This window comes from Eublepharis macularius, chromosome 7 (assembly GCF_028583425.1).
Source record: "Eublepharis macularius isolate TG4126 chromosome 7, MPM_Emac_v1.0, whole genome shotgun sequence".
Taxonomy (NCBI): domain Eukaryota; kingdom Metazoa; phylum Chordata; class Lepidosauria; order Squamata; family Eublepharidae; genus Eublepharis; species Eublepharis macularius.
In genome coordinates, this window is record NC_072796.1 from 39,040,795 (window position 1) to 39,066,213 (window position 25,419).

The 25,419-nt window shown below is 43.9% G+C and overlaps 1 protein-coding gene across 1 annotated transcript in view; it reads right to left on the reverse strand.

Moving 5' to 3' along the window:
- The window catches only part of PHACTR1 (phosphatase and actin regulator 1), a 135,809-nt gene that overhangs the window by 37,452 nt on the left and 72,938 nt on the right, over window positions 1-25,419 (reverse strand). The window contains exons 4-7 of the mRNA XM_054985359.1: window positions 13,111-13,457; window positions 7,514-7,530; window positions 4,591-4,799; window positions 3,539-3,695 (exon numbers count right to left, since the gene is read on the reverse strand). Of these exons, the coding sequence (XP_054841334.1) occupies window positions 3,539-3,695; window positions 4,591-4,799; window positions 7,514-7,530; window positions 13,111-13,457 (730 nt within the window). The remainder of the gene's footprint in view (window positions 1-3,538; window positions 3,696-4,590; window positions 4,800-7,513; window positions 7,531-13,110; window positions 13,458-25,419) is intronic.

Below are 25,419 nucleotides of genomic sequence, written 5' to 3' on the forward strand. Positions count from 1 at the left end.
GTTTCAGACTTTGCCAAAGAGGGGGAAAAAACCCAAGCATTTTGCACAGCCCTTTGGAAACAAGCCTCTGCTTCCTGGGAGGAGATTAATCGGCAGCATTTTAACCCTTTCCTGGCTTGATTTAAAAAAATGAGAGTGGTATATGTTTTCCCCCAGAACTCTGCCACCAATTGCCTCTCCGGTGGGCAGAGGACAGCCCAATCAGCAAAAAGGGGGGAAGGGTTCCAACATTGCAACGTTACTACGCATGCTCAATTTTTTAAAAAAAAGTGTGACGTGAATTGCAAGGCCCCAAAAGCCCAAAATTGCACCGAGGTTTTGAAATGAAGCACAGACACCAAATCGAAATTGCAGTGGACAGTGTGAAATGAACAGGTGCAATGCCGAAGCCACTGCGATCGGGGCGAATGCTCATAAATGGCGGTTTAAACCGTAAGTGCGAAAAGGGCCAGAGAGAGGTATATAAGTCTGTAAGGAAAAATATCTTTTAAACATACATGGCTGTTGTTTCTAGAAAATTAAAGAAAACAAACAAATCTACTAAAATGATGCCAAGTATTTGCTATTATAAAATGTGTGAATTGTAAAAATTCTTGCAGGCTTGCCATAAGGACTGGCACAGCTATTTAAAAAATTGTGCCAGGCCACTGAACTCATCCATAAAATGCACCTCTGGTCCAGCAGGGACATGCCAGAGTTTGCTGCCCATTCCTGACCTCCTCCTCCACCCTTCCTCCTTTCCTTTGTATTACTTTCCCATCCTCCCCCAACTACTATCAGATGGCAAATAGTTAAAAAGAAAACTCTACAAAAAAATTCTCTTAGGATTATTTCAGATTCCTTTCCCAGTCATTTTAATGACAACAAATGGCTTTTTAGCCTTGCAATATGTTAGTACAGATTTTAATAAACTGCTTTTTTATCATAGCAACTTTTCTTTTTCATGGTTCCTAATTTGGATCTGCCAAATGCCTTCCTTAATGCTGCTGAGCTAACATGAATTTGTACAAACATTTAAATATTTAAATCCCCCATCTCTGTAAGGATTAAAAAATCTAGTTCAATGATAAATGTTCTGTATGGTGTCTTCTAAAATGTTTTTTTTTGTTCTGTGTTTTTTGGATCTTTCTGAAAATAATTTAGGTAATTTAATCAGCTGGTTTGTTCCAAGACTGTAGGGACTTTTGTTAGAATGGCATGAGTGCTTTAAAAAAATATTAAAATTGCCAGCTGCAATCATGATGTGTACTTTGACTCTTCCCAAAGGTCCAGTTCCTTAATTTAGCTTGATGTCAGTATCATTATATGACCATTTTTGAGCAATAGGGAAAAACAGATGTAATAATGAAGTTCTGGAAATATTATCAAAGAACAAAGGATTTGATCAAGCAGCCTTAAAAAATGCTTTGCCAGCAAATACTTGCTCGGAACCAAATGTTAAGTTGACACATTATAATAGCATGCAATTTTGCTGAAGATGCAGGGATGTTATGGAAATATTACCCATTTATATTTAGGATCAGGGTCCATCATTCTGAGTAGTGGGAGAAGGGAGACTTTCTGCCCAGCTCCCTTGCAGTGTACAGACTGGTCTACAGGCTTAAAAAGCACCCCTGAGAAGCAGGGCTGGATTGAGGGGGGGCAGGGGGGGTAGTCTGCCCTCGGTGCCCCCAGGGAGGGGGTGCTGGGAGCAGCTGCCCGCTGCAAGAGGGCACAGGCAGCCTCGCAGCCCCCCCGCGCTGCCTTTCGCCTGCCCTGCAAGACAGGGGGCTGCCAGCTTGTCGCGCACCCTCTGTCCTGCAGAGCAGGCAAAAGGCAGTGCGGGGGGCTGTGGGGCCACCCGTGCCACGCTGCCTTTTGCCTGCCCTGCAGGGAAGGGGGTGCGCGGCAAGCCAGCCGCCCCCTGTGCAGCGGGGCATGCGAATGGCATGGGCGGCCTCGCAACCCCCCACGCTGCTTTTGCCTGCCCTGCAGGGCAGGGGGTGCGCGGCAAACCGGCTGCCCCCTGTCCTGCGAGGCAGGTGAAAGCAGCGCGGAGGGCTGGGAAGCCGCCCGCGCCATTCACCAGGAAGCGAATGGCGCGGGCGGCTTCCCAGCCCCGCACGCTGCCTCTGTTATGCCCCGTGTGCCATCACGCAGCGCGGAGAGTGGAGGTCGCCAGCCTAGGGTTGCCCCCGGCGTGGGCCACCCTAGATCTGGTGCTGCTGAGAAGCAGCAACCTGACCATGCCAACATGCTTGCAAGGAAGGCAAAGCCCTGGCACACTACACCCTCTCTCCCATCACCAAATCCAGCTCCTGTACCTGTGAAAGCGCTGCCCTTGCCAGCACAGACCTTTTCCTACTGGATCTCAAAGTGAATATGCACCCCTATCAAATGGTCGGACACATGGTGCTATTCACTGTAGTGGATGGTGCTGTGAACTCCAAGAAGGACCCATGGCTCCATGGCAGAGCATATGGTTTGCTCAGCATTCAAAAGGTTTTAGGGTTCAGTCTCCAGTTGAAAGGATCTTTGGAAGCAGAGCTCTGTCTAAATTCCTTGACAGAGGCTGCCAATATTGAACCAAGAGCAGAACTCATATGAATTGACACCTTCCTATATTCCATGTGCAATGTCCTTTCAAATCTGAATCAAGATCTCTGTTCAGTGTTGCAGAGTTCATTGGTTGCCATAGAAGCAAAATTGTTAAAACAGGGGCTATTACCTCTTCCTATTTTCTTAGTGCCTATTTTCTGAAAGGAGTAATCAGAAGGGAATAATACGACGCTAAAAATATGTCTCTTGACCAGATTTACACAATGCAGTTCTGATTTCTACACTCAGAGAATTTTTCTTCAGTATCAATCATTCCATAGTGGTAGCTGAGTTAGTCTGTTGCAGCAACAACAACTACTGCCACAACAAAATAGGAATCTGATCACAAAGACTCACAACATTTTATTACACTATAAGCTTTCATTTAATAGAGTCTGTTTCTTCAAATGTTATGAACGCATCCTCACTTTGCATTCATTTTATTTATGAGTTACAAAAACAGACAATAGGGTCAAGAGATCATGATATGGAGAAAGCACACATTGAAATGTAATTATCTAAATTTCAAATCCTAATCAGGAAGATTACTATTACATAATGTCAGCGATACCATTTTAACTCATCTACTTGTTCATTTTCCAATGTGATATAGATCATCGTGTGCCAACAATGCCCTTCTGCTCTCCAAATGAATGCTGTTGTCTTATTCCAGTGTGTCAAAATCTTAAAAAGACAAAAAAACTACACGATTCCACAGAAAACATTTAGGAAAACTTGCACATTTCATTATGCAGCTTCAAAAAGTCGTAAATAATGTTTTTTCCTCCTAAGAGAGGTAAAGATTATAGTTGAGGAAACAACATGAAAGCCTTTTCCTTCAAAAGGAAATAATTAATGTGTGCATTTCCCATTAATTTCTCTGCCAGAATTTTGTAATGTTGGAGGCTACCTCCTCCATCCTTTATTATATGAGAAGAATGGGAAATTGCTTGGTTCTTACCTGGTCAGCTTGGTCCCAATTTGCTGTCTCAGCTCGAGTCGCTCCTCATCGGTTTGCATGGGGAGGATGTTCTTTTCTTCCAGTTCTCGTTTGGATGGCCTGTTGCTAAGTTTGATGGCTAAAGAATCTTTCCGGCAGACTTTCATTGCCAGGGAACCTAGGGTAGAAAGAAGAGGCTTTGGAGAATTGAATGTGGCAGTGGTGAACAAAAGGCAAATTCTATGCTATGGATTATTAGGAAAGAGCCAGAAAATAGAACTCCAAGTACAGTGATGCCCTCATACATTTGGAATAGTGTGTGCAGTCCTGGTTACCCCACATCAAAAGAGATAACACAGCGCTACAGAAGATGCAAAAAAGGAGAACCAAAATGACCCATATGAGGAAAGGCAAAAGGAGCATTTCACTTTAGAAGAAAAGGGATTATTGGATAGACAGATGAAGAGGAACATGATTGAAGTTTATAGAATTATGCATGGTGAGGAGAAAGTAAATAGAGGGGAAAATTTCTCTCTTCTCCAAAATACTAGAATGCGGGTACACCCAATTAAGTGGATCAGCATCAGTAGATTAAGGACAGACAAAAGAAAGTTGTGATCCACTCTGAGGTCATTTGTGGTGAGAGCGGAATACAAGTTAAATTAATTAATTAAATGAATAACTTCTTCACACAACATGTAACTTAACTGGAGAATTGCCTTGGGATGTGGTAATGGCCACTAACTTTGATAGTTTTAAAAGAGAATGAGCCAGGTTCACAGAGAATTCAATGGATTCGTAAGTCCATGAAATGGCTATTAGCCATGATGCCTGAAGGAGACCTGCATGTTTGGGGCAGTATACCTCTGAATGCCAGCTGCTGGTGAGCAGCAGCTGGGTCAACTTATGGCCTCTGGGTCCCTGCTGTAGACCTTCTGGCACATCATTTCAGCCACCATGGGAAGGCTGGACTAGATGGACTATTTATCGGATGGGCTAATGTTCTTAATGCTATGATTCCTTCTTTTGTAATGAGTGCTAAGAACCAGTTGGGAATGTAAATTATGCCTTACTTGTAAATAATGAACTTTCATCATCTTCCTCTTCATCCTCATCCTCTTCTTCCCTTGTGTAGAGGCAGGAACTATCTTCATAGTCGGATTCATGAGGCACATTTTCTTTATTGTCATCGCATTCAATCACAACAGTTGGCACTTGTCTCATGTCTGAAAGGCCCCCAGGTCCAGTTTTTGAGAGACTGTCACCTGCATGTAAACCAGAGCTTTTGGGGGAAATGAGGGGGCGGGGGGAGAGAGGACAGAACAGTATAATTACTTGGCTTCTAAGGAATCAAAGGTCACTCTGGCACCTTTTGGGATGAAGACAGACACAACATGTTTAAGGCAATGGGGATGGTTTCAAAGCAGCATCTTCACTGCATTCTGTACAAAGATACTTTCTCTCTCCCATAGTGGATTGTAACTGTAAAGGGCCCTGATGAGTTAGCACCCATGACAACATCAAAAGGTGGCTGTGTGTGTGTGTACATGTGTGTGTTATGCATATGCTACAATTTTTAAAAAGTGAACAGCCATCTGAAGCATGAAAGGAAGGACAAAACTGATGGCTACACCAAGGATGAATTTCCTGCTATGTGTGCTTTTCATGTACATTGTGATGCACAGCCCAGAAGATCTCATCTCATTTGCATGCTATAGTGGATAGTGTGTCGGATGAAGGATCCTGGGAGACCCAGGTTTGAATCCTTATGACGCCATGGAAGTTTGCTGGGTGACCTTGGGCCAGTCTCACACTGTCAGCTTAACCTACCTCTCACAGTCTTTGTTGGGATAAAATGGAGGACTGGAGAATTATGTATGTCACCTTGGGTTCCCATTGGGGAGAAAGATGAAGTATAAATAAAGTAAACAAACAAATACAATTTCCATTGAACTATCCACTACTACACCATACTCTCTTTCAATTTCAGTATTGGCCAATTCAGACTGCATCAGCATATAGTTAAAGTAAATAAGGAGCTTGGCTACTACACTGCTCACCCCTGAAGTCTTTGGTGAGGTACCTTGTTAAAAGCCTTTTGGAAGTCCAAGTATATAACATCTCCAGGATCACCATTTGCTTGTTAACTTGCTCAAAGGACACCAATCCTGGGTTCAGGTGAACCTCCTTCAGCAAAGAAATCCAAAGGGTAGCTAGCTAGCAGCCACAACCAAGAAGGCCCTGATATATCCTCAACATACATAATTTTTATAATGAAAAGGACCCTAAGCAGGACTTGGGTATAAATCTCAAAAGAGAAATGGGTTAATAAGCAAAACCACCTATTAAGGTGGATTTGCATGTGCAGTGAAAGGTTTTCCCCCTTCTATGTTGAATTGCTCACCATACAGAGAGTCACATGTGCAAGATAGAACTGTAGATGTTTTTAGAAACACACCTCCATGTCATACATCAATGAAAAATAGCTCTCCAAATCATAGCTAAATTCTGTTGTCCAACAGAAAATTTATAAGTTTTAAGTTAGCTGGTTTTGTATTTCTAAAAAACATGTATAACCCCAACCTAGATGCATAACCCACACAAGCAATGGAACATGTGGGGACTGAAATGAACAGGACAGGTCAAGAAAAGGATATATGAAACAATATGATAAGAATACAATGGTTGGTCTAACCTCACCAATTATTTTTGCTACCTAGTGGTGTACTTGTATAAAAATGCTAGTCTTGCACACCTCCCATTACTTTCTACAGAGTATGTGCAGGGCAACTTATTGGTGTATTGTTCCCTTTGGAAATAAAGCTTTCTATACAGTACCATTAATTATATGACTATATGATTATATTACACTTCAAAGGTATAATTTGGTTAATAGTATTCTCAAAAGTATATAGGAACAGCAAATAGTGAGATATTTATCATGGCCGAGCATCTTGAAGAGAAGGACTGAGTGCCTAGTCTACATTTTACACTGTAAAATATAAAAAAAGTTAAAGGTTGGGAATGTCTGTATTGGATTTTAATTAAGTTTATATTAAATTGGTGTTATCCAAAAAGCCATTTTGGAACCTGTCAGCAGAAATCTTCCTAACAATATATAAATGTGTAATAACTATCCCTAAAACGCTTGATTAATCTTTTAATTTATGGACATGCTTCAATAATTTAAAATCAATTAACTTTCTTCTATTTTTTATTTCTTTTACCATTTTTTTCCATGGCTCTAAGCAATTCTTCAGTTACCTATTGAATGTTTAAGCACAATCCTGTGATAAAAAAATCAAGCAATGCAAGATTGCAACAATTATGACAGCTATGTGTGTACGGTTAAATGCTCATTCAAGTTCTCTGTGGAACTGACATTCAAAAAAGAATGTGTTGCACCAATGAATTTAGCGTTTTGCAGGTAGATACGTTCCTGGATGCAACCAAAAATCCACCTTCAACCAATCAGATTTTTTTTCTCAACTGCAAATGTAAAATTCACAAACCCCTCACAAGCTTCCACAGTGCTGGACTGCTTGCTGTTATTGTGAAATGTCCCAAGTAGCAAATGTCCAGTTTCTGACATTTTCTAGCAGCTGGGGATTTAACTTAACAGTTTTGAGACATCAGTTCTGAGACCCAAGCATCTTGGTATATGGAGCTAATAAACTTCGTCTACATTTCTGCGGCTGCCCCTGGAAAGTTCCTTTCGTTTGATGCAAGGCAAACTCAGGGTTGCAAGTGGTACCTTCTCCATTTCATCACGTGTGGTTTGGTTGCTTTTAAGACATCTCTGCCAGCCATAGTACCACTTGCAACTATGATATAAACCTCACACCTAAAATTTCACATGAAAGTCATAAAAAGATCCCCTTTTCAGACCTGTCTAGTAATTCGGGCAGTTTGCAAAGTTATACATTTTACAAATTTCAGCCTTCTATTTCACATGTTCAGTTTTGTTTTTGTTAACATAACAAACAAAGACACAGCCTATGAAAACTTAAGAGCTACTGATAATGTGAGTTAGATACTACTGGACTTCTGACTTTTGGTACCTTAAAAAATTGGATCCTCTGTGAACGTGGCTAGCATCTTTACAATGATGATTCATACACATAAGAGGCATTTGCATTTTAAGACATCTCAGCCAGAACTTGTCACAAGTATTGTAATGAATTTCATTTGGTTTTCTTTAGAGACAAGGACAGGAAAAAAATAAATGCTATCAAAAATCGAAAAGAAACGGTGCTTCGTGTAACTAACCACTTGAAATGAAGTACAACGCTTCTGAAAATCTGCACTAATCTCTTTGGAGACATTAGCACATTTGACAAAACAGAGAATGTCTCAGTGAGATCTTTTAGAAATGTATCAGGATGTGTTGGCTTTGTAGACACTTTGTCCACATGCATTATGAAAACAGTAGCTGCTTTTCCTGGAGGAAACAGCCATCAGCTTTTTAATCTCCTGAGGGCTGCGAAAGTTAACAGGCGTCATTCTGACAACTGAAATCATCGGGTACTAAACTGACTGCTTTTATGAGTCAAAGCCTGTGTGCATTTTGTGTTGCTTCCTTCACCCCCAGTATTGCACCAATGACATCTACACTCTGCAATAAGAACTAAGCATCATGATGTGAATTTGTGTACAGCTGCTAATTTTGCATTTTTGGGTGCCGTTTCAAAACTTCAGTTCAGAAAAAAATTACGTTATATAGACAAGAATAAAGAGAGGGGGCGGACAAGATTAGTTAAAATGGCTAATGACATTGTCTGGGGTCTGCAGCATGGCCCCCAGACTTGCCGGGAGGAGAGGACAGGAGACAACCAGGAGACAGCCTCCCAGCCGCCCCAGCAGACCCCCAGGGCCTGGACCTACCTTCACAGGAGGGAGAGAAGCCCTACCTACTCAAGAGGAAGGGAGAGAAACTCCCATGCCCCAGAGGGCTAGAAGGGACAAGTGGAGGCCAGCTAGCCCCACCCTCCAGTGGGAGGATAGGGGGCCAAGCAGGGAGAGTGGGGTCAACCCTGAGGGAGTCAGAGCAGAGGGAGAGGGCAAAGGCAGTAGGGACAGGGCCCCAGCAGCTATCCAAGCAGAGGCCTTACCAACCAGGGAGGAAAAGCAGCCACAGCAGCTCAAAGCCACACCCCAGCCTACAGCCCAGCTAGAAGGCAATAACCTGGCTCAGGGGATGCCAGGAGCAAACCACCTCCAGGTGGAGCTGCCTGAGGCATTCTGTTGGAGAAGCTGGGCAGCCAGCCAAGGGGCCACAGCTAGGCCTGCCTTCAGCAATCAACTCAGCCATGATAAAGTTTATGTAAAAGAATAAGAATGTGCTTAGAGTAAGAGATATTATGATTCAAAGTTGGTAGGAAAATATAAATGAAATAGATTTAAGTAATAAGAAGGGTTAAGGGTTGGAAAGCTGTTGGAAGTCAATAGGGAGGGGGGAGGAAAAGGGTGGGGGACAGAGTAAGGAGAAAAATGGGACTATATGTGATAAATTTGGAAAATTTTCTTTTGTTTTTCCACTCACCAATAAAATTTTATTAAAAAAAAAGCAATCAACTCAGCCAGAGAGGCTTGACAGCCAGTCAATGAGACACAGCTGTAGCGGGCCAATGCAGCCAAATCAGCTACCCCAGCTGCAACTGCTTGAGGCAGCCCAGGACAATGCTGGAAGGCAAAGGAGGGGTGTGCCCTGGCAGGTGGAGCCTGGGATGAGGGGTAGGATATAAGGAAAATCCACCCACAGGGTGTGGTGGGTGGAGCAGGAGTGATGGAGTGGAGCGAGAGAAGAGGCAAGGAGGAAGGTGATGGAGGAGATCAAGGGGAAGGACTGGATCAGGTTGAGCAGGCCAGTGAGTGGACTGAGAGGGAGCCTGGGTGATGTATACTGCCCCTCCTTCCACAGAGTAGGGTCCTGCAGCATCCCTGACACCCCTTTGACATCAGGGCCAGGCATGCCGGCGCCCTGCCCAGTGGCAGCCGCAGCAAGCCCTGACAGACATGAGCAAAACACAGCATAATAACTTCTGAAATTATTTAGATCCATAAAGTTCTGGGCCCATCTTCTACCACTAGTTGGTCCTACCCACAACTTTTTATTTCCAACTATTCACTACGCACTAGTCATATTTCCAATATTCTCTCTAGTTCCATGAGGACCAGAAAGCCACACCTTTATTCTAAATGAATGAAATCTGAAATGACCAGGATGCTGAATTCTATGGTGCATATCAGATTCCCCTATAAATGTGTGATGTGCTACTAAAGAAAGGCGCCCCTCTTCCTGCTGTGCTTCATTCCCAAGATGAACAGTAGTGAACCATGTGGTTTGGCTATGTATGGCTGCCTCCATGAACTTGTAGCATTTTTATATGTGGGTGAGAAGGAAGTTTAATTTAGAGGTGTTCAATCATAATCCCATAGCCTTTATTGGATACCACACTGAACTCTTGCCGGGCGATTCTTGACAATCTAGAGTACATGAAAATAGTTATAAAGGACCAATTTTAGATCCCAAAGTGACACATATTGTTATGTTTTCTCTTTCTTGATGTGATGGGAGACTTATAATACATTTTTATGCCACGTAACTCCAGTCTAAGTACACTGAAATCAACTCATATGGTTTCACTATCAGACATTCATTACGTTATTATTCAGCTATGGGTTAAGGGTTAGTTGAAAACAAAAGCAAACCACATCATCATGGGTTTTTTTTGCTCATTAAACATAATGGTGTGTCCTAATAACAGCAGACTTGATAACAGCTTAGAAGTTGGAGCATCTATTGCTGTGGGAGAACAGATACCACCAGGAAATTATACAGTGAGAAATATGATTGTGCATAAAAGGAAGTGCATATTTCCTGTACAATGGACCAGGTTGTGCAATTAGCATAGGCTCATGTGCATGCAAGTAATTGCCAAAGGAATTGCTTACAGGAACTGCTGTCTTGACGTAAAGTGACTTAGGCTTTCAGGGAAAGGAATAAAAGACATTTTAAAAATAATGGATAAGCAACTAATGCAGCTAGGTACACCTGCTCAAACCCAAGTCAAGCTAATCCACGCTGCAATGCAACACAATGCAACACAAGAACAACAAGCAGGAGCTTGGATGTTTCCCAGGGAGATCTGATTGGTCACTCCCTTGCTGGAAGCAAGATGCTCAACTAGAGGAAACCTTGACCTTATCTAGTGAGGAACGTCTTATGCTTGGCTGTATTAGGCCAAAGACCATCCAGTGCTCCACCATGAGTGGCCATGGGAAGGCAGCAAGCAGAGAGCTCTGTGGAGGACTGTATGCAGAGGCCCCCAAAGTGTGTTTGTATGGTCTAGCATGGTTAGGGTGACGAGGATGCATATGCAAAAGGACATGGAAAATACCTCTGATAAAAGAAGATGAAAAAACAGGCTAAAAAATAAACACAAGATTGTCTACTTGACTACATTAATAAAAACTTACTGTTCTCTTTGTGTCTGCATCTTAACAGCATAGAGATTAGGGTACCAAGCACACTTATTAGGGAATTTAATTCTGAGCATACATGGTCAGCATCTACTGTTAGGAGGCTGAGCTATAAAATAGATAATCCCTGTTTCAGATATCACTTCACTGTCTGATTCATAGAACATGATTCACAGAACTTTGGTGAAGGGTTAGCATGGCATGGAAGATACAGTGATGGAGATTACCCAGGAAGATCAGGGTTTACATCTCCACCAGGCCACTAAGCTTATCATGCATCCTTGGATAAATCACCAATCCTCGGCCTAATTTAGCTCACAGTTTGTTGTGATGGATGACTAAATGAGCCTGTCTGCTTTGGGTGGTTTGCCTTAAACACAAAGGTGGAAATGTCACATGTTGAAGATGAAGCAAAAAGCTGCCTAATGTGCCCTTGCCAACTAGTTATGTTTTTGGTGAGCCAGACAGAAAACCAACTACAAATTCCCCGTTCAACATTCGTGCAATATTTAAAGGCTTGTCCTCTCATATCTGTGTGACCACCTCTCCCCCGGTCTTCCACCACGACGGCTCCGCTCATCTGAACAGGGCCTTCTGCAGATGCCACCCTGCAGCTGAGCAAAATCAACAGCTGCCTGCACACTTGCTTTCTCTGTGGTGGCTCCCACCTTGTGAAACAGCCTGCCTGAGGAGGTCAGGAAAGCTCCCACTCTCCTGGCTTCCCAGTGGGTTTTTGTAACTATCAAGCAGCCACGATTAGTGTTTCCATTCCAGAAAGTCAAAATGTAAGACTTGGAAACAGTTATTTTCATGATTTTTACAGCTTGTGATTTTCATTACGTGCATCCTAGTCTCTTATACCAAATAGCCTCCTTTTGGTATTTATGGTGCACCTCCATCTGACCTAGAGCTTTGGAAATCTGTTCAGCATCCAGATGTTCTTTATATCAGTGCTTCTTTTTAAAGCACTGAAGTGACTAGTCAGACTAAGAATTGCCCAACTCTGATCCAATTGCACTCCAGTGCTACCATTATCATCATCCCCACCCCAGCAGCCACAATAAATACATACAAGAGAACAAAATGAACATGGAAATAGCTACAGTAACAAATATTAACATCTCTCTAATCATTATACCTAACTCATTAAAAATAAGCAAACCTGTGAAATGAAACGAAGTACAATTTGCACGAAGCTGAAATGACTCCACTTAAGTTGCAATAGAGGTAGATGGATTAAAGAGAAATAGTTTTCAAAGAAAGGAATTGGTACTCAAATTACAGGGGCTTCTCATATACCAAAAGTTATTATCTCAGAAAAGGAGGGAATTGTCTTATTTGTACAGTCTACAGCAGCCATAGCTTTTCATTTTCAACAGAAGACTTCACTGAATATTTATGCGGGCAAATGAGATGAAAATAGTAGGAACAGCATCATCACCATGATAAACTACAGTCTATGACAAAGTAGAACAGTATTTTCCAAACTCAAGATAACTAAGGTTCATTTTTAATGAATTAAAATAGGAAGCACGCTTCTTCACTCTTACACATGAAAAGGTCTGTTTTTACTGCAGGTAATAGTAATACTACTTTCCCTTTGAAGAATCTACCCCTGTGTTTTTGCACAAGTCACTCTTCTGGGTACGCCTCCTATGAGGACCAGTCATTTTGCTGCATCTCTGTACTGTGACTGTGGCCACAGTCCTATGCACACTTACCTGGGAGTCAGCCCTCATGATTGCAATGGAATTTTCTTCTCAGTAGACCTTTTTTAGGATTGGTACCAGAATGATCTACTGTGTAATCCTAAGAAGAGTTACAGCCTTCTAAGCCCACTGACTTCAGTGAGCTTAGATTGGTATGACTGTTTAGGATTGCACTGCTAATTGTACCTGATTAGCACATGGCAGAATTCATTTTCCCCAGCAAAGGCTGACTAGAAGGAGGCAAGGCCAGAGCAGTGACTCATACAGAGTTGCATCCAGCAGCCTCCTCTGTTGATGGAGACAGATTCATAAAGGACCTGGATCCTTTCTTATCATTTTCTCTGCAGCACACTAGGAGTTCTCCCAGAGCACCCACTTCTGCAATTACGGGAGTCGAAAAACGCAACACAAACTGCACTCATACCTTTCTAGCCTCTGCATAGTCATGGCTAGTGTCTTATTCAATTCCTCGATCATCCGACACCCTGGAGGATGAATAGGTAACGTGTTGGATCCAGAAGGCAAGTGCGGACTGTGGCTGCCGTACTGATGCTGGTGCGCTGCTAACTGTGATGGCAGGACTGTGTGGTGATGTGGAGCCAACGGTTGCTGGGAACTCTTCTGAGAAGAGTAGGAGGTGAGGGAGAGATCTGGTCCCCCTAAAGGCATGCAAATCATGACTTTCTTTGGAGGTAGCGGAGGCGACAGTTTGACGGGCATACAAGGCAGTTTCACAGGAGCGCCAGGATCTAAAACATAAAAGTTTGAGAAATTCAGACATAAGCCCTTAAGCACTAGAAACATACACACAAGCCACCCAGAAGCCTCTTCCTCAGGGTCTTTTCTAACACACTGAGGTATGAGTGAGAACACAACCATGCTGTGGACAAGGCTGATGGATGGGCACCACGTGAATGGGAAAGACCCATACAATCAGATCTGTCCACGTGGCTGCAGTATTCTTGCATGTCCCACAGCTGTGCCTGAAGAGGGAATGTGATCGCTAATTCTGATGAAGATCACATTGAAGCCCTGTTACCGATTCTGGCCTACCTCCTGCAATCATGTACTGCATGAGCTCACAAAAACCAACAACTGAACAGACACATTCACAACATCACAGCTGCGTTAGACTCTTCTGCTTCAAAAGGTTAGTCTAAACACTACATTTAAAAATGGCAAAGGGTGCAATCTACATGTCCTATCATCTTTCTTCCCCTCTGCAGACCAGTTCTTGAGTAGCCAAAAAATCCTGTTGATCTTTCTGAGAGGAGTCAAGTAAGCACAATTTTAAGCGCAAGCAGGGATGGCTGCTGGTTTAGACAGCCGATGTGATTCAGGGAGATTTGGCTTCCAATTTCTCCTTAAGGCCATCACAAGAACAAAATAGTGCTCCCGTTCCCCTCAACCACCGGATGTTTTAAAGGGTCAGAACAGCCAGGGAGTGTGGGTGTAGCCATTTTGGCACTTGACAAGGCAGGGGGAGGGGGGAGACAGGAGCACCTCAATCCACCACATGGCTGGCCCTATCAGGTTTGGGCCCTTGTGGCGTTTTAAAATCACTTTAAGAGGGCAGTGGCATCCTTGTGGCAGTCACAAGGATGCCATCATGTCTAGTTTGGCCCTCAGTCATGAACCACACCCAGGGATGGCCATGGGTAAATACAACAAAAAGGGGGAGGAAAAAAACAACAACCCTGCACAAGAATGGTACCCAGAGAGATTGGAACAGAAAAGGTAAATTAAATATAACTACAAATGTAATGCAAATTGATAAAATGCCAGTATGTAATTTAATCAAACAAACTAAATTATAAAATATAAAAAACAGTAACATAGCCACACCAGCTAAACTTGTTTTAGCTATATCCTACAATTAAAAACCCCTACATGATTTGCAGTATCAACATGTTATTTATATATCTAATTCTTAACTTGGTCCCATCAGTGGATACTTAAATCTAGACTAGAGCCATGAACAGACAAGGCAGATCTTTTGAAAAACCTGTTTTGCAGAAAAATCTGAAATCTAAAAAAAGCAGGGTTAAGCACCTCCAAAATAATAGAAGCACCACCTCTCAGTGGTCATAGTGGGGGTTGCTAAGCAACCACAACAATACTGCCCATTTTCATACTTTGGCTTCTGTCAATGAAAGGCAGGGAGGACAACCCTTTTCAGGGTTATTTTGGCCTCCCAGTCAACCCTTCTCCCTTTCACCTTGCCCTGGATGGTGGACTTATTTGAGCCAGGTCCAGCAGCAACCACTGGACAACTTGCTACCATGCAACTCATGCAAGTAGGATGGTGATTACCAGACAATTTGATGCCATACAACTCACCACAGCCCAGGATAGCCTCTGCACAACTTGTGAAACTTGGCCAGGGCTGGCAGTGGTGATCATACAACTCACCTGAACAACTTACTATCATATGCATTTTTGCAACTTGGCTAGAATTTTCCCAGAGAGAAGCTGCCAGGGGAAAGGAAGGAGGGAAAGCTGAGCGCCAATCATTCTCTTTTAGCTTAATCTACCTCATGTGGTTGTTGTGAGGATAAAATGGAGAAGAGAATGGGGTAAGCTGCTTTGGGAACCACTGGGGAGAAAGGTGGTATAGATGAAGCAAATAAATATTAAATAAAGTTGAAGACTGGGAATAGATAAAAGCAAGATTGGTTAGTGAATGGGAAAGTGAGAAGGGACTATGGAAAGGGAAGAGGATGTGGGGGATGCCAAACAGAAAGAAAGAGGAAAGTGTAAGGAAAGGGGTATGGGGGAAATGAAGGGACCCCCCTCAAGTCCTTGCAGGTTCCCCACTTGCAATACTTTGTTTCTAAAGTCTGTTCTTCCTACTACATGAATGTTCATGTTTGTTTGATTAGTCCTATGTCAGTGAACAATATTCAGAAGCAACTTGCTTCATTTGGTAGTCTCTGGGCTTTTGGAGTAAAGCAACATACCAGCAGAGCTGCATGGCTGGGTTAGCAACCTATGCAGATGATGGCTTCAGCATTTTCTAGGACAGTGGTCTTCTTCAATCTGTCTGGACTTAAGACTAGATCACCACTCGGAGCCAGAAAACTGCAAATATGTGATGGGAACTCATGCAGGGCCTGATCGACGGGGGGGAGGGCAGGGGGGGTAGTCTGCCCCTGGCGCCACCAAAGAGGGGCGCTGGGCGCAGTTGCCAGCCCCAGGAGCATGCTGCCAGCCCCAGGAGCGTGCCTGGGGAAAGGCAAATGGTGCGGGCGGCTTCCCAGCCACCCGCACTGCCTTTTGCCTTTCCCCAGGACAAGGGGCGGCCGGCTTGCCGCGTGCCCCTTGTCCTGGGGAAAGGCAAAAGGCAGCGCGGGTGGCTGGGAAGCCGCCCGCGCCGTTCACCTTTTCCCAGGACAAGGGGCGCGCAGCAAGCTGGCCGCCCCTTGTCCTGCAGGGCAGGTGAATGGCGCAGGCAGCCTCCAAGCCACTCGTGCTGCCGCCAGCTCCGTGGCGTGCTGGGACAGCTGGCTTGCTGTGGGGGCGGGGGGGCCCAGCATGATGACGTCACGGGAGTGAAAGCATCACGCAGTGTCAGAAGCGCGCACGCGCGCGCCATGCACACGCACGTAGAGCCTGACTACGGTTGCCCTGGGCACTGGCAACCGTAGATCCAGCCCTGAACTCATGTGATATAAGAATCATGTGACAGGAAGATCCAACTAAAGAGCTGAGGACAGGAAACATCAGCCAAGTACCAGGAAGTGCACTATACAGAGGAACAAGCCAAAGGTCAGAGTTTTGGAAGAGCTTCTCTAGGCTTGCCAGATTCTTTTAGCATCCCGGTGGAAGGGGTGGGGAACCTGGTACTCACTTGTTGAACGTCCTCATGCATGTGCACTCTTGATGTGATGATGTCAGTTCCCAGAGTGACATCATCGTTCAGGCGTGAAGCGAAGCATGGGAGCATTCCTGTGGCCTGTGCAATGACATCACTCCTGGAAGTGACGTTGTTGCACTGTGTCAGGAGTGTGCCCCAGGAGGCCCATTCCTTTACCTTTCCACTCACCAGGTGAGTGGTGGCAGGGGATGGAGAGTGGGAGAAGGGGATCCCCCACTCCCAATGGGAGACCGGCAACTCTAATCCTCTCCACTCATTTTTTCAGCACGCATGCAAAGAGAAATAGGAGGCTTGGCACTTATGCTCTTTAAGCAACAGCCTTCCAAAAGGCAGCAAAAAAGCACTAGAGCTATAGGGCTTGCAATATAGTAGTAAGACTCTGTAACCCACCTGAGGGTCCCAACCCATGGGCTGAAGACCACTGCTTTAGGAAACCTTTGCATTTCAGCTGGCTTTGGCTAGCTAGACAAGTGGGATGGATCATGGATTTTTTTTTAAAAGTCTGTTACATTTTTATGCTTTTTTAGTAATGTTTTAGCTAGACAACCTATAGAGAAATAGGGAGGAGTACTGTGGAAAGAGCAAGAGGACAATCGCTCCCATGTATCAATCACCATTTCCAAGTCTCCCTTTTGTTCTCTCTCCTGTCTCCTTTTTCAGTCCACATCCTCAGTTTCTCTTTCCTCTCTCTCTCTGTCCATTTTGGCAGCTTAGTGTGAATTTGTACATTTAATTTAATTTAATTTAATTTAATTTATTATATTTATATTCCGCCCTCCCCTCTTTCGCAGGCTCAGGGCGGATAACAAAATACAAATATCACATACCATTAAAAACATTTAAAAGCACTAAATGGTACATTTAAAAACATTTAAAAGCATTAAATGGTACAGCGCTTCTACCGCACAGTGGTTCTACCAGAGCAAATACATGCAGTGGTAATGAGTGTGGCAACAGCAACTGTGTTCACATAGGGGTGATGGTTTAACCCCCCCTCCACGGGGGGGGGGGCACTGCCCGGCGTCAGCCATATGCCTGGCGGAATAGCTCTGTTTTACAGGCCCGGCGAAATGCAAGCAAATCTTGCCGGGCCCTAGTCTCGCAAGACAGAGCATTCCACCAGGCTGGGGCCAGGACCGAAAAGGCCCTGGCCCTGGTCGACGCCAAGCGGGCCTCCCTAGGGCCAGGGACACTTAAAAGATGCTTTCCACCAGATCGGAGAGTCCTCCGGGGCTCATACGGTGAGAGACGGTCCCGCAGATACGTCAGTCCCAGTCCGCATGGGGCTTTGTAGGTTAACACCAACACCTTGAACCTGATTCGGTACTCCACTGGCAGCCAATGCAGCTGGCATAGCACCGGTGTAATATGCTCCCATACCGGTGCTCCAGCAATGACCCGTGCTGCTGCATTCTGTACCAGCTGTAACCGCCGGATCAGGCCCATGGGAAGCCCAGCGTAGAGCATGTTACAGGAATCCAACCTAGAGGTGACCATTGCTTGGACCACTGTAGTCAAGTCTCAGAGAGATAAATAAGGGGCAAGCTGCCTGGCCTGCCGAAGGTAATAAAAGGAAGACCTGGCAACTGCAGTGATCTGGTCCTCCATATTCAGGGAGGAATCCAGAATCACCCCCAGGCTCCTAACTCTCGGGGCCAGTGTAAGTGCTGCCCCATCAAGTGTAGGAAGCCGGGGTCCCGAAGCCATCCCCCCTCGACTCACATACAGGACCTCCGTCTTCGTGGGATTCAATTTCAGCCAACTTTGTCTCAACCAACCAACCAACAGCCTCAAAAACACGCTCCAGGGCATCAGGGGTCGATCCAGGCTGCCCGTCCAACAACAGATAAAGCTGGGTGTCATCCGTGTATTGGTGCCCCCCAAGCCCGAAACTCCACACCAGCCGGGCGAGGGGACACATAGAGATATTAAATAATAATGGAGAGAGTATCGCTCCCTGTGGCACACCACATACCAGTGGCCTACGAGATGACAGTCTCTCCCCAAGCGCCACCCTCTGTCCCCGATCATGGAGAAAGGAGGCCAGCCACTGCAGTGCTGTCCCCTGGATCCCCATATCGGCAAGGTGGTGGGTCAAAAGCTCGTGATCGACCGTATAAAATGCTTCTGACAGATCCAGTAAAATCAGCAGTGCTGATCCGCCCTGATCCAGATGTCTGCGGAGATCGTCTGTGAGGGCGACCAGCAATGTCTCGACCCCATGTCCCGGGCGGAAACCAGACTGGAAGGGAGCTAGGGCCAATGGAAAGATTATCAGAATGCTTTACCAAGGACCCAGGTCCCAATTTGCCATAATGAATACTTTATCAAGATCCTTTGCATAGTGATAGTACATAAGAAATTGAGATGCACTACAGAATACTCAGATCATTTCACCTTGCACATATTCAATTGATATCTTGATTTTTTAAAAGTTTTTTTAAAGTTTCTTCATAGATTGACAATCTGAAGTAAACCAGCCTATAATTCTGTTTAGATTGGGACTTTTGATAAGTCTCACATTCATCCCAGCCCCCACACAGTCAACAAGTATCAACATTCCTAAAGTGGAATGCATTCTCCACAAAACTCACTTTGACACTGATCTTGCCATGGGCTGAGAAATCCAGTAGTAAAGTCTATTTTTGCACTGGAACCTATTTAAAAACACACGTACACACACACGTTTAAAAATAAGATGAAATCTCAGAAGAATTCCGAATGGAAACATTTTTTGTGAATGCCTCCCTTTTACTGTTGCCGCTGCAAAGCAAATCATTATCCACCTTCACTCTCCATTAGACATGCCCACAGTGTCTTAATTTGGCTCTGCAGAAATCCTCAGTAGAAAAAAGAAATCCAAACCAGACACTGAAACTATATTGAAACCTGAACACTTTCATTTTGATTGTGAGAACTTTCATTATATGAATTCCTTCAAACAGAGCCTGAGAATGCCTCTGGAGAAATTAGTAATGGAATAAGGTTAATTTACTTCCAGACTCAAAAGGATAATTCATTAGGACCAATTGCTCATTTCCAGAGAATATGCAAACTGGGCTTAAACCCCTTGAGGAAGGGATAAAGAATTTTAGAAATTTTTCTCTTGACCCTTACATACCAACACTTACATTCCATGCATATCTACTCAGAAATACATCTTTTAGATTTTCACGTTACAATGGTATATGTGTAATGTTAGCCCACCACATGGTTCCCCACCTTTGTTGGTCCTGTGGGATTTTTTTGAAAGGACAGTGGGCACTACCACAAAATGGCTGCTATGAGTATGGCCAGTCACACCATGTTGGGAGACTCCAAGCCGAACATCTGAATGGATGCTCTCTGCAGATGCAAAGGTGGTACCTCCTCTTGCACTGTGTACATGGCAGAAAGATGGGACTGGTTCTTTGCTTCATGAAAGAGAGATGGTTCAGTTTCTGTTTTCAAATAAAGGGGCAGTTTGCCCCTTTTTTGTTTCCCCAGAGAGAGTTGTTTAAGCCCAGAGATATATGGCCAAGCTGGATTCAAGTCCAGTATCACTTTGAAGATCAATAAGATTTTAAGGGTATAAGTTTTCAAGAGTCAACGGTTCCTTTGTCAGATTCTGAAGAGAACTTTGGCTCTTGTAAGTGTATACTCTGAAAATCTTGTTGGTTTTCAAGATGCTTCTGGACTTGAATCTTGCTGTTCTACTGCAGACCAACATGGCGACCAACTAGAAACTATGGCGAAGTTGAATGTGCATAGCTATGACCCAATGGCCCAGGATGAGCTCAGTCCTTTGCTAGTCAGTCAGCTGGTAAGAAGTAACCTGAAGCACTGTCTCTCCCCCCTCAATTCTATTCAAGACCCTTTGGATTTTATTCTTAAGAAGTAAGTAGGCACCAGTAAACAAATCAGTGTGAGCAATAGCAGTCTTGGGTGCCACACTGGGGACTGCTGACCTTCTGGCTTCTTCCTTACTGCAAAACTTCATTGGGGGATATTATTTGTGACAAAGAACTGATAGGACAGCATAGAGCAGATGGTCAAACCATTCCTGCCTGCCATTTCCCCCTAAAGCTCCTTCTCCCTAAGTACAGTCCTCCCTGAAGGTTCCTGACTGGATTTGCAAATTTGGAAATAAATGCACTATGGTTGGTACTGGGTGTTTCATGAGAAAAGCCATGGGTGAGTAAGAGTTAAGCACCCCTACCCTTTGTACAATGGCGAAGTAGCTGTGCTTTTATCTTTTGTTCAGAGGGGGTAAAAGCAGCTTGGTGGGGGTGATTTCCAGTAGGACAATGACCCAAATGAAAAATTAGAAGCTTCTCCAGCCCCGTAAAAGTCCTCCCCACTTCAAACTGTAATACCAGTTTTGTATGTGGATCTGGTTTTTCTTCCAGAATTCTGAAATTAACTCGGTCCATGATTCCTAAGGAAGAAATCTATGGGGAGCTGGAGGGGCTATTTTTGAAGCAAATGACACTAAAATTGCAGTGGTGTGAGGGCTGCCTGTCCACTAAAGACCACCCAAGTTTCAAGAAGATTGAGTCAAAGAGCCCAATTCTACAGGTCCCTGAACAAGGCACCCCAAGCTACTTTTCCAAGACTTATTATGAACTTTATTTTATGTGAGCAGGACTAGAGATGGGCACGAACTGGAAAAAAACCGAACCATGCAGTTTGTGGTTCGTCAAATTTCACGAACCACGAACTTTCACGAACCTGCCCCTGTTTCACGAACCAGTTTGTTTGGTTCGTGAAAACGTCACATCCGGGTCAGAAAACCATCACTTCCGAATCAGCAGAAGGTCACTTCCAGGTCAGCAGAAGGTCACTGCTGGGTCAGCAGAAGGTCTGCAGGATGTCCATCCCCTGTTGCCTAGGAAACTGATTGGCACCAGGCTGTCTGCAGTCACGAACCAAAAAATGAACCAAACAAACCAGCCTAAAGTTTGAGGCGGTTTGTCAGAAATGGTATCTGACGAACCGTGGTTCGCGAACCACAAACCAGCCTGGTTCATGCTTAATTTTGGTTCATCTTTCGGTTTGTGCCCATCTCTAAGCAGGACTTTACAGGTACGCACAAAGACCCAGGAAAAGAAGATTAATGTGTAAGGAAGTGCAGCCAAAGAGTCTTGGTGTGAAAGAGACATAGAGGGCACTGAGATTAAAGAAAAGACCATGAATGGGGCTGAAGCTCATTGGATCAGGCATTAGTGCTATTCCCTATCAGTTCAGGGTAAATTTGTTCCGGGACTCATACCATCCTTCAGCAACCCTGGAACAAAATAATAAGTACCTGCAGAACAAGTAACCTCATGCATAAGAATTAAGGAGCAGAAAACATGAAAGAATGCGGACAAAATTTTTTTGTACAATGAGACAGGTTGACCAACAGAACAAATTAAAGTTGGAGGAGAAAAAATGAACAGTAAGGACAACAGTGACAAGCATTTCTCACCCACCCACTCACCCACTCATGAAAAAATCAAGTACCAAACAGAAAGCTACAAGTATTAATTTTATACAGAAGCAATTGCTGTAGCTGAAACAGGCAACAGTAATCATGAATGGCCCCAGTGGGTCAGAATGAGATTAGAGAATTTAAACTGAGTTTCGTAGACATTTCCCTCCCTTAGGCATCATTGGGAAACGTCGTTCCATGAAGCTAGGAATCTTTCATAGAATCTTAGCACAGTTCCTAGCATGCTTTGGGACAAGGCAAACACTATATATACATATGTGTACGTGTGCATACTAGTGTGTATATAGTATGTCTGTGTATGTGTATAGTGAATGAATATATATACACATATATGTATTCTAGTTTCTATACCATATTGCGACACAATCTGAGTCCCATTTTGTTGTTGTCTTCGCAAAATAGTGACTAGAGTTATTATGGGGAGGGGGATTTCTTTTTCCAAAATGCACTTTTAAGATATGCAACACCTCCCAGACACACCTGGGGGGGCCAGTTTGCGGGTGATGCGGGGAAGGCGGGAGGGGAGATGGCATGGCAGCCGCCCTGTTGTGAGGGTCAGGGGAATGACTGGGGGTGCACACCCAGGCACATCCGGTGTGGGCTTGCTCCCGCCCCTCAGCACTTGGCTCGTGGTGGCATCCCACACAACCCTCTCTTTCGTCACAACTTTGGAGTTAGAAGACTGCAGATTGGCATTGGGCACCAATCCGTTTGTGGGGAAACAGGGCTCTCAAGCTCAGTTTCCCTATTTTGGGGATCCCTAGGTGTCTGGGGAGTGAGGACTGGCTGGTCCATGCCCAGTTGGGGGCTGTCAGTCCGCCTCACTCCCAGGTGGCAGGGGATGTTTCACATAGGGGTGTATACACATGTGGCATCCCACTGGCTGTCATCCCATGGTTCCCCCTCTCAGCAGGGGTCTGAGCGGGCGTGTGGGTCATCAGCTTGGCAGGCGGGTAAGCCGATGCTCTGATCCGTGCCCTATGCACACCTTGACTCCCTGAGCTGTAATCTCAATAAAGTTGTGGCCTACTTTACCTCCAGCACTGTGTCCGTGTGTTTTGTTGCTGTGACCCCCCCCGCTCCCCCCCCACTTAGCACTCGCCTGCAAAGGCATTGATTCTTCTTATTCCTTTTTTCTCTTTTAAAGGAGGGATTTGTCTTTTATTTCCCTTTTGTTTCTCTTTGGAGAGAAATCAGTGTAGTAACTTCATTCCTTGCGGGTGTTTTATGTTCCACACACACACACCACAGGGTGATCTAGCAGGAAGATAGGAAGGCTTGGGAAGGCATTGGCTACCTTTGGCCATTTAAAGGTAAAATCCTGAAATGCTGTAGAACTTCCCGGTCTGCTCCTCCTTTCTTGGAATTTATCTTTGATCAAAACAGAATTGATTAGAAGCAAACTTAAAATTCCTAAAAAGAGGGAAAGAAATGGATTGTTGGGTTTTAGGGAGAAACTGGGTAAAGAGGAATTAAGAGACCTTCTCTTAACAATGCTATCAGCCACACTTATGTTCATCAGAAATGCAAAAACGAATACAGCAGCTTATAGCTTTATGGACAGCAGATGTTCCTTCCAATTAAAGGCACAGGAAGAAGGCAGTACAGACCATTCTGGAGCACTTACTTACCAGCTAAGTGGTTGGCAATCCTGGCCATGGGTTTAGGAGGCAGGGCAGGGGGCTGTTTGAGGAGGGAGAGCTGTTTCACTGGGGTGTCCTCACGGTCTCCAGAGAAAGCAGCAGATTTTTTAGGGGGGAGTAGCAAGACTGGCTTAGATGAAGGTTCTTGAGATAGGTGGACTCCAGATTCACTAGACGTGGGGCTGTCTTCGGACGCTGAAGGACATAAGGACACCAGAGACGCCACAATGTTACAAGCAAAGCGGGAGCAGAGAGACAAGAAAAGCAGCAGAGCAATGTGGATTTTTAAAAAACCATGCAACTAACAGCAGTGCTCAGACACGGGTATTATATACGTATACAAAGAAAGACTTAGAACAAAGAAGAGAAAGAGAGAAGCACTCCACAAATGGGCTGAAAACAAACTGGGTTTTCACAAAAAACACTGGAACAACGTCTGAACATCAAGGTTGTATTCATTGCCTCATTGCTACAGTCAAGGATCCAGGGACAAATTCTCAGGCTGCTTTTACGTAATTTCACTGAAGCCAAGACGATAGCAACATCACAAAATGTATAATCATCTCCATAACTTTTGTAATTTCATTGGGATGTCAATATGTTCATTAATATTAATCTCTCATATATATATGTGTGTGTGGGATGGATTTATTGCAGGGGGTTACTTTTATTGTGGGGGTTATTTTTTAGAATAGTTTTAATGTTTAATTGACGTATTGTTTTAATTGTATTTTATTATTAATTAGTTATCTTGAACAGATATTTGGAGAGGTGGGATATAAATGCTCTAAATAAATAATTTAAAATCTGTTTTAGGAAATTTTGTTTGCTGTTTGTGACCATGTTCCTATCAGAAGAACCTGAATCAAATAGCTGAATTTTTAGAAAATTTTGATATCTCCACTAATTTTATACAGTTTTCAACATTTACCCATCATTATGATAGAACTATAATTCTGTATATGGCTTTATTCTTTGGTTGTTATGCCATTAATTTAATTCTTAAGTGTCATTTTATCTTGGCAATGAAAGGAACTGTGCTTGTAACTAGAGCGTTTATTTTTTTGTCTGTCTTATATTTGCTTAGGGCATCTGTAAAACTTTGAGAAAATCATCTGCCCTCTCTGGGCCTCAGTTATGTAATTTTTACAATGACTATCAGACCTGTTTAGCCCTCTGCATATTGCCCCCCACCAAAAAGCCCTGCCTTTCTTTTATGCTGAGCACCTAGTTTTCCAGGTGCCTTATAAATTACATTACATTAGCAAGTTGAAAACACAAATACTGATTCTGAAACCAACTTCTATCCACACACACTCTGTTTCATAAGGACATAACACCCAACAACCCCCCTCCCCTTAAGAACAGCTATCTTATCATAGTGTGTACGCACATAGTTACTGACATGGACAAAATTAGACTATTTGCTACAGAAGATAATTGCTAAGTCTGTGGGCTAAAATAATTCACTTATGCAAAAATTATTTACTGCTCATTTTGAAAGATGTGTACTATATTAACCAGTAAACTTTGACCCTCTATATCCCTTACCTGCATTGGAGAGTTTTACCTGGCATTCATTTGTGTAAGTATGAGCTATTAATATGCAACTGTTTTCCAGGCTGTATTGTCATGATATACTGAAGTGCCCACATGTAGAACATCATTTTGGCGATAAAGGATATTAGTCCAATAAAGGACTAATAGTTCACTCTTCT